This window comes from Stegastes partitus, unplaced genomic scaffold, assembly GCF_000690725.1.
Source record: "Stegastes partitus isolate 25-593 unplaced genomic scaffold, Stegastes_partitus-1.0.2 Scaffold555, whole genome shotgun sequence".
NCBI lineage: Eukaryota > Metazoa > Chordata > Actinopteri > Pomacentridae > Stegastes > Stegastes partitus.
In genome coordinates this window covers 221,972-231,222 of record NW_007578286.1, presented here as the reverse complement: position 1 = coordinate 231,222, position 9,251 = coordinate 221,972, and the positions used below count along the sequence as shown (strand labels likewise).

Below are 9,251 nucleotides of genomic sequence, written 5' to 3'. Positions count from 1 at the left end.
TCAGCCCGGGGTTAAATTAGGCTGGAGTCCTCCGGAGATGAACTCCACCTCCTGATCTCCAAATCACATCCTGCCAGAGCTCTGTCTCCTTCACTAGTCACATTACTGCAAGCATGACCTTAACTCACCACTTCAATAACTTAAAATAAGGCTACAGACAGTCAGGCTCAAGTTGTCGTAGATAGTTTAGATGTCTATTTTTAAGTGCGGCAGGAATGTCAGTGTTTCCCAAAGCAAACGGTCAGCACTGCAATGTATTTGGGTGTAGGCCGACATCACTGGGGTGTTGTGTGATCTTTATTTCTTCATATTCAATTAGTATGTTGTTTCATCCAAACTACCAACAGCTACAGAAAGCATAGAAATGTAAAAAATAATGTAATAAAAAATGAAATGCTCTGACTTCTCTCAGGTGGAATCTGGCTATTTAGACATCCATCCATCCATTATCTATACACCGCTTAATCCTCACAAGGGTCGTGGGGGGCTGGAGTCTATCCCAGCCGACTTAGGGTGAAGGCAGGGGACACCCTGGACAGGTCACCAGTCTATCACAGGGCTACACTTAGAGACAGACAACCAAGCACACTCACATTCACACCTACGGACAATTTAGAATCACCAATTAACCTCAACATGTTTTTGGACCTTGTGGGAGGAAGCCGGAGAACCCGGAGAGAACCCACATTGCAAAGGGAGAACATGAAACTCCACGCAGAAAGATTCCGGTGCCCCCACCGGGACGCGAACCGGCGACCTTCTTGCTGCGAGGCAACAGTGGCTATATAGACAGTTAAGTTTAATTAAAGACGTCTGACTTGAATGCAGCAAAGATGACTGACATGTAGTTTGTGTACAACATTAAAACTGGTATTCTGAAAATTCAGCTGCAACGCGACTTTCAAGAAACCGAACCATCGTTACCCAGAACAATCCACATCTACAAAACATGTACAGTTTTAACTGGAACTACTTTCTACTGAAGTGACTTTATTGGTGGTTTAGACCTGACAGCTGTTGCTGCAGATGGAATTTGTGAGCCATAAAACTGAAACAACAGGCTAAAACAGGCTTCAGTTGAGCTGCAGATTTTGGTGATTATTGTCAGTGAAATTATAAACCCCTTCACATTTACTACATCGTTAGCTTCAACTGATACATGGAGCTTCAAATCATTATACTGTAGCTACTGTTGAAGGAAACAAGTTGTTGAAATTACTTCAGATGTTAAGAAAAATAAGCACATGCTTAAATGCTGTGTTTTGTAGCAGTAATACTGGTGGACCAGAACAGAGTTATACTGCAACAGAGAAAGGTAGACATGCTATCAGTGTGTTTACATCCTCTGCTGCCTGGCTGTCATGAAAAATAAATGATTTATGGACAAATAGAAAAATGACGATGGTGTCTGCTGGAAGCATCACATCACACCAAAAATAAAGTGTCTGCTGACAGGACTCTTAAATCTCTCCTCAAGCAGTTTGCTTCCTAAAAATGTCCATCATCTGTCAGTGACTGAGACAAGCAGGGAGCTTTGTGATCTTAACTTTTTCAAATTACATCATAAACAACACAATTGTGGTCTATTATCTAAAAGATATGACTTACCTAAACAGGGAAACCTTTAACTTGACATTAGGGGATATTTTTTGCAGGGCTCTGAGCACTAACACTAATAAATTTCTGCCAAAAAAAAACATCCCCAGAAAGCAAAGCAATCACTAAGTGAAGTGTTTATAGCTCCTCTTCACTTCAATTAAGACATAAATCTGAACTGAACCAGATCGTAAGTTTCTGATCAGAGTTGAAAGTGTGGCCCAGGAACTGTCAGTCATGCATCGCTTTCATTATCTGCTGGTCTCTGCTGGATACTAATGAGACACACAATAACGGAGGCACACACTTCTGATATAACTAGTACATGCTTCAGCTACATGTGTGCCACCATAAAGTGCAGCCTTCTCTCAACCTTAAACAGAGAGGCTCTATCATCATCCATCAGCTGCTTGTTATCAACTCCAGCAGCAGACTTCTGGGAACATGTTGTCCCTGATGAGACCAAGGCAGCTGACTGGTGCTCTGGTATGTTCTCCGATGCAGCCATTTGTCAGAACATCATCAATACAAACACCCTTTAGCGGAGTTCAGGTGGTGCCGGTTGTATTGAGGCTGGAGGGGGTTGCAGAGACCTGTTTGTATATACAGCCTCTCCCCCTGTCTCCAAGGAAACCTATGGGCCTACTGCCGCGCCGGGAGGGCTGTAATAGCTTGTCACGGCCATGAGAGCGACACAGGAGCAAGGCATCGACAGTCCAGACCCGAGTGACAATCAAAAACCGCAGGGGACCAAAATTTGCCCGTACTTTGGTCTGACATATGTTTCTCAGCAGTTACTGCTGGTACGGGGGGAGTTTTCTGTCTGTCTGATCACCCCTAAAGAGATAAATGTTATGCATGGACACAGACACGAAGCCTCGACCCGCAAATATTTGACTAATAAATTTTACTTTCATGAAACAAAAACTGGGCGGCAAGGTGACGCAGTGGTTAGCACCGTCGCCTCACAGCAAGAAGATCCCCTGTTTGCGTCCCGGTGAGGACACCCGGGATCTTTCTGCGTGGAGTTTGCATGTTCTCCCCGTGCAGTGTGGGTTTTCTCCGGGTTCTCCAGCTTCCTCCCACAAAGTCCAAAAACATGCTGAGGTTAATTGGTGATTCTAAATTGTCCGTAGGTGTGAATGTGAGTGTGCTTGGTTGTCTGTCTCTAAGTGTAGCCCTGTGATAGACTGGTGACCTGTCCAGGGTGTCTCCTGCCTTCACCCTAAGTCGGCTGGGATAGACTCCAGCCCCCCACGACCCTAGTGAGGATTAAGCGGTGTATAGATAATGGATGGATGGAAATAAAAACTTTTTGATTACTTTAAAATGAAATAGAAACATATCTAAGGTGTAGAAACCTGTCTGTCTGCCATCATTGTATTGTAACTTTGTTCCTGTAAAATTTAAAATGAAGATGTAAACACTTGGTTGTGTAACGCCTTCTGAAAGCATTTTCCAGAATCTTTTAAAACACGTCTGCTACAAACTGGTTTTCTACTGCCATCTAGTGGAAATAACATTTCATTGCTCAACACTTTGACATTCATTTGACCTAGAACTGGAAATACTGTGGACACAAACTGAACTGATCATACCATCTGTGCCCATGCAGGTCAACAATCTGAAACATGGTTTAAAGTAGCTGGATGACAATACTGATGAAGTTAATTAGTAATTTAAATAGTTTTAACTCCTCATCCCTCTGCATCAGATAACTCCTCCACTCATAGTTTTGCACGTGTTAGTCGTATTTATTTTTTTGTTTCATCTTTATTTTTATTTTATTTTAATTTACTTTATTATTATGATTTCTTTTATTGTCTTTCTTTACTTGGAAAAAACAAACAATCAAAAGAAAAGTGAAATTGAAAATCGTTGTACAGCATTCTTCTTTCCTGCTTGCGTTTTTACCTCTTTTTTTTATTGATTTCATTTTTTGTATATTCTTATGTAATTGTTTATTTTGTGCTAGTGTGATAAAAACAATTTTCCTTGTGGATCAATAAAGTTTATCTTGGTCTAAGCCTAATAGTTTTAAATAGATGTTATACTTTGGGGCTAATTTCTGGCTTTAATTAAGAGTTGACAGCAAAGACTGACAGCTTAAGGAGAAAAAGGCATACATTTTGTTTTCATTATGCTGCTTGTCACTCCTGTATATATTCTTTATTATTTGAATTATTCCATGTTTTAACTGACCAATCTAAGCTGAGACTTGTGACTATAAAGAAGGATGGATTCATAAAGCATGTAATAAAATAAAAGCTCAGCAAAAAAACCTGAAAATAAACAAAATTCCAACCAAACTGGTGAGAAGTGGGAGAATGTTGCAGATGCATATCATTAATAATATATTATAAACACACTGTATGGTGCACTTAAACAAACTTGCAATATTAATTTCATTTATTATTTTCTTTTTCTTTCTTTTTTATTTAATAAATAAAAATCTAAATTCTTGTACAGGCTTTTCTTTTCATGTAACATTTAGCTTTTGATTAAATAAAACAGTGATAAAAGGGAAATGGGAAGTTTCTCTTTAATATAATATATATTATTCTTGTTCGTTGTCTTTTTGCTCATAAACTGACATGTAGTCGATAACACCACCTCCTCTGGTTCATATGAAACTTTAACTTGCACAAGAATTGATCCAACTGGTGCCGAGTTCCTTATCACTGTCTTCCTGTGTCAAACAGTTATTTAACATTAATACTGAATAAATGAGTGTGATCATTAATTGATGTATGTTATAAGCTATAAAGAAGCTCGTTTAATTCTTTCCGACTGTGTTTCACCCTCTCTGTGAAGCTGCTTCCACTGAACAGTCTAAGAATGCTGGGTTCGACCTCTCAGTCAACATCCACATCTTTTTGCTAAAAACACTGCAGCCCTGAGCAGCAGAGGCTAAATTAGCAACGTCACAAGTCAGCTGTGCAGCACCTGTTTGGCTTTTCAGGTCCAGCCCTGAATGCACCACTCTTAACCAGTGAACTACAGCAACAACTAAAAAAAAAACAAGCAGGGTCACGTTTCAAGAGGTTTTTTAAGTTGAAGCACCAACAACAGAGTTATTTCAGTAACCTGAGACATTTTGAAATAATCCACACGGCTACAGTGTTGATTTATTGGAAATAAGTAAATGTTCATATCATTCAAAACAGTTTTAAGGAAAATAGTTGGTGAGAATGTGAAACTAGTAATTAGTAGGAAGAAGCTAAATAAAACACGAAGTAAAATATCACCAGCATACATATAAATTTAACAAACATGATAACCACAGCCTGTGAACACACTACATGATGAATAAAGTTGATCATTAAATCTCAGTAGAACAATCCCAGATCTAATTCAGTGTTATTTGGCTTGATTTAATGCATTCAGTCCCTCAAAGGGGAACCCGGCCCGTCAATTTGCACACAGTCCCTGGGATAGCTTTCATAACACAAGCTGGAAACAGACACCAGACAGTCCAGAAACAACTTGGTGGTCCGGTTGTCACAGGCTCTGGCCCTCACTTCCAGGAGCCAGACTTGCCCTTGGCGCCTCGGGAGGTCTTGGATGCTTTGGAGCCCCTCTGGTGGTCGCTGACTCTGTTTCGCAGCACATAGATGTCGTACTTCTGCCTCTTGAGCTTTTCCGCCAACTCAAACTTCTCCGCATGCAGCTGGTAGAGCCACTGCCACAGATCCTGCGCCTTCTCCGCCAGCTTCTCCTGGTTCAGGTGGTCGATGTTGAGCGGCTTCCTGCGCTCCATCAGGGCCTTCTTCTTCTCCTCTCGAGCTGTCAGCTTCTTGCCCTTCTTCTGGTCCACCTTCTGCAGGTAGCCACCAAATGACTTGTTGGAGAAGATCTTCTTCTTCTTGGCGTCCTCCTCGGCTCGAAGCTTGGCTGCCTCCTCCTCTCGCCTCACCCTCTCCTCCGTCACCCTTGCCTGCCGCTCGCGCTCCTGCTCTGCTCGGACGCGCTGCTGTTCGGCCCTGTCGGAGCGGCGGCGCTCGATGCGGTTGCGCAGCGCGATTAGCTCTTCCTCCTCCTTCTGACGGCTGGAAAAGTGCACCTCGATCAGGGTCTGGAGGTCGTTGAAGTCCTTTTCTAGCCTCTTGCGATGGAGGTCGTCAAAATCCACCTTCTCACCATCAGGGAGCTTTGGGGGAGCAATGTTTGGCACATAAGTCGTCTTAAACCAGCGTTTGGACTCTTCTTCATGCTCGCTCTCCTCCACATGCTCGTCTTTCTTTTCTTCTTTGTCATCACTCCTTTCCTCCTCAGCATCTTCCTCCTCCTCCTCCTCCTCCTCTTTCACCTCCTCTTCGTCCTCCTCATACTCCTCATACTCCTCCACAATTTCCTCAGTGTCAGACATGTTGGTACCTCGGAGGCTTTCCAAGGGAGAGGAAGAAAGCGTGATGAACACCAAGACCGGCTGGTGTCTCGCACACAAGAGCAGACTGGAGTGTTGGGTGAAGGCTGGGGGGGGTTTTATACGGGTTTGCCTTCACCATGTGACCGAGCGCTGACCACAGCCTCCAGGGTGTGGGTCAGCAGCAGGGCGGACTGTGAGACAGATGCAATAGTCTATTTTCTCCTTCACCAGGTCTTGTCAGCCCCACACACACAGTCATCCCCTACAGACCCCCCCTGCGGTCTACTGTGACCCCGCTGGGCTCCTCATTCCTTTGTAAGGACAAGATGAGAGACTATTTCAGATGCACAACAGATGCGAACACACACTTGTGCTTTCCAGCTCCGCAAAGCAACACGTAGCATATTCCAGAACAAATAACACTCATGCTTTCGACTTACAGAGCCGCTGTCACTAATTAGAGGAAGCAAATAAATGATGGCAAGAGAGGAATGTACCACAACTTCCTGTCAATACGGACCGTCCCACTGACTCGATGGGTGATCTATGGATATTTCACAGTAAACAAGACATCGGAAACTTGCTAATCCATCACTATACTCTAAAAGCCGCGGCGTCAAACTATGTGGTGCTTAAGAACTTCCATTAACAAAGTACACCGCAATCTCTTAAGTACGTCAGAGCCGGTGGGGACTGTAATGACAGGAAGCTACAGCTGTCGCATTCTCCAAAATAAGCCACTACCTTTAAAATCCCCTGCCTCCGAACATGAACAAATGAAATGTTATTTTTAAGTTAGAAAAAATAAAGATAACTGTGTGCAAAGCTGGCAGCTTATTGGTCATTTTAACTGTTCGTCTGTATTACTTAAATGTCTTGATGTGTTTTATGTCTGTAGCAGTAAGTAGTTGCTTTTTAAATATTCACATTTGTACACCAGCAGTTATTTCTGCAAAGAAAAGCGACACTTGAAGAAAGACAGCCGCCTCAATGGGAACAATGACATGCAAGATGAGCTTTACTGCTCCGCCTTGTCTCCACTTTGGAATGTGATTAAAACATTCTTGCTATTGGAGGCCTTCTGCTTTCAGCGCTGAGTGGATTAAAGCATAATTGCTCCCATGCGGCATCATTTAAATACGGGTGTCAAGGATTCGTGTTCCCGAGTCTTGAGTTATCAGTGGAAAAGGACAAATGCAGTTTTTAGAGGATGAGGCAGCTGACAGAGAGAGACAGGTGCTCTGCAGCGTCAGAGAATCCCAATTAACTTGTTACATGCGTCTCCTTAGGATAAAGCTGCTGACGTTATCACTGCACACGTATGTGCTAGATGACACGTTATTATCTCCAGGGGGTTAAATTTCAGTCTTACTATCAATCTTGCAGAGCTCAGACTGAGTGAAGTTGGGCTAATTGTGGCCTCAGAGGACCACAAAACAAATCTTAATGCCTATGAGAATGTCGCCTGTCTCATCCCAGTGTGGACTGAGCTCTGCTAAAACACGTCTGTGTGCAACATGAAGACAGCAGGTGGGTCCAGTATAATCATGGCAGTCTTGGTTGCTGGTGGCGAGGGACAACTGTGTCCATCAGTGGAGAGGCAGCAAATGACGAGGGTTATAAATAGCCACACCCTGTGCTGTTTAGCATAGATGAGCAGGTCGAGGGATTTAGTGAAACTGCTGTATGTTTAATGTAGCTGGTTTATGGTCACACCAGTTTGAGTCAGTGAGTCAGGCTCAGACAGAAAAAGTTTGTGCAGTTCAATGAATGAAGCAGCAGAGCCTGGATTCACAGTGACCTCGTGTGGACAACAGTGTGCAGTACAGTTAACTGTCTCTGCTGAACTGGAAAGGCCTCTTTACAACAAACATTAAGAGAATGTGAGCAGCAATTGTCCCTGCAGTTAAGGCAATAAATTTATAAATTACAGCACGCCAAATGTTGTTTGTTTGCATAAATATATTTAAAGATTTTTGATTGACATTGCGTGTAAAATTTGTATTCAGCATAAAAGGGAGGACACCCTGAGGGCATCTACTTCTGTTTACACTAAAAATAAAAATGATCCATGTTTACTCACCCATCATGACACATTTGGCCTAAAATCTGACTGCAGAAGTCGTGTGTGGATTTGCAGATATATCCTGAGCAGCTCCATGCTTCCTCTTTTTCCAAGCCTGAGTGCAAGAACCAAAGAAGAACATTGCGTTCAAAAGTTGAGCTACAATAATTCATTAACTGTGTGGGCACTACACCTTGTGATTTGTCAACAATGGTGGTTAACTAGGAAGGCAAGACACAGATATCAAACAGAGAATTAAAACTGCTTCACATAGCCCATTAAAATGTTTACAACATTTAAATTCAAAATAAAATAGAAAGAAATAAAAGATTTAAAGCTACAGTATAAAATAAACAAATGAAGGTGCAGACATGTTTAAGTTGAAATTTAGTCAATTCCTTTTTGACAGAATATGTCAAAGTGGCACATTGTTTAAAACATTAACTTAGTTTTTGCTCCAACAGATGACTTCTTGTGAACTGTTCTATATGCCAATGTAATATTAAAAATCCAAACAGCAATTAGACTTATTTGGAATCTGTGAGGGCACTGCTGCCTACACAGACATGGATCATAAGAACTTTTTTTTTTTTCATTTCATCATGGTACTTCACTATGTTTGCCCTGAAAAGAAGCTAATATTCTATTGTCTAAGTTAACTTTTAAAAAATTACAGCTACCCTATGATTTCAGAATAATTAATTATCAAGGTAATAACATCATGTTAAACATGGCCCGAGGCACATGGGTTGTTAGGATCTTGACACACTGGGAGCTTAAACCAGACGACCAATCGTTAGAACTGATAACTGCACCAGTTCCAAGTTAGTCCAGAGTGAAGTGAGTATAAAATGTGCTGTGGTAATTCCGCTGTCTTTCTTGCTGTGTTCCACATTAATCATAGTGAGGGTCGGTTATCTGGACCAGTGGTTCTTAAACTGTGTGTTGGAATTAGTCTTGTGATGACAAATCAGTTACTCAAACTTCAAACATGTCTTAAAAGCATAAAAGCCTGGGTGACTTGTAACTTTATTCTTCTAAATTTAGAAAAACTTAAGTTATTGTATTTGGCCCACAACACCTTTAGAAGCACTAACCATATAGTCAGTCTGAATGGCAACGCTGTGGGTTCCAGCACTACAGTGAGTCCCTTAACTCAAACATGAAATAAGTCTCCAGGGAAGCCTTCTTTCACCTGCACAACACTGTCAAAATCAGGAA

General features: G+C 42.0%; 1 protein-coding gene across 1 annotated transcript; it reads right to left on the bottom strand.

Moving 5' to 3' along the window:
- Positions 1-4,626: 4,626 nt before the first annotated feature.
- LOC103362091 (troponin T, cardiac muscle isoforms) lies at positions 4,627-6,055 on the bottom strand. Its single transcript, XM_074465728.1, has one exon. The coding sequence runs from the start codon at positions 5,963-5,965 to the stop codon at positions 5,114-5,116; it is 852 nt and encodes a 283-aa protein (XP_074321829.1). The 5' UTR covers positions 5,966-6,055; the 3' UTR covers positions 4,627-5,113.
- Positions 6,056-9,251: the final 3,196 nt, after the last annotated feature.

Bases quoted from the DNA above. Each gene is read 5' to 3' on its own strand.
- LOC103362091 (XM_074465728.1), bottom strand. From the start codon at position 5,965: ATGTCTGACACTGAGGAAATTGTGGAGGAGTATGAGGAGTATGAGGAG.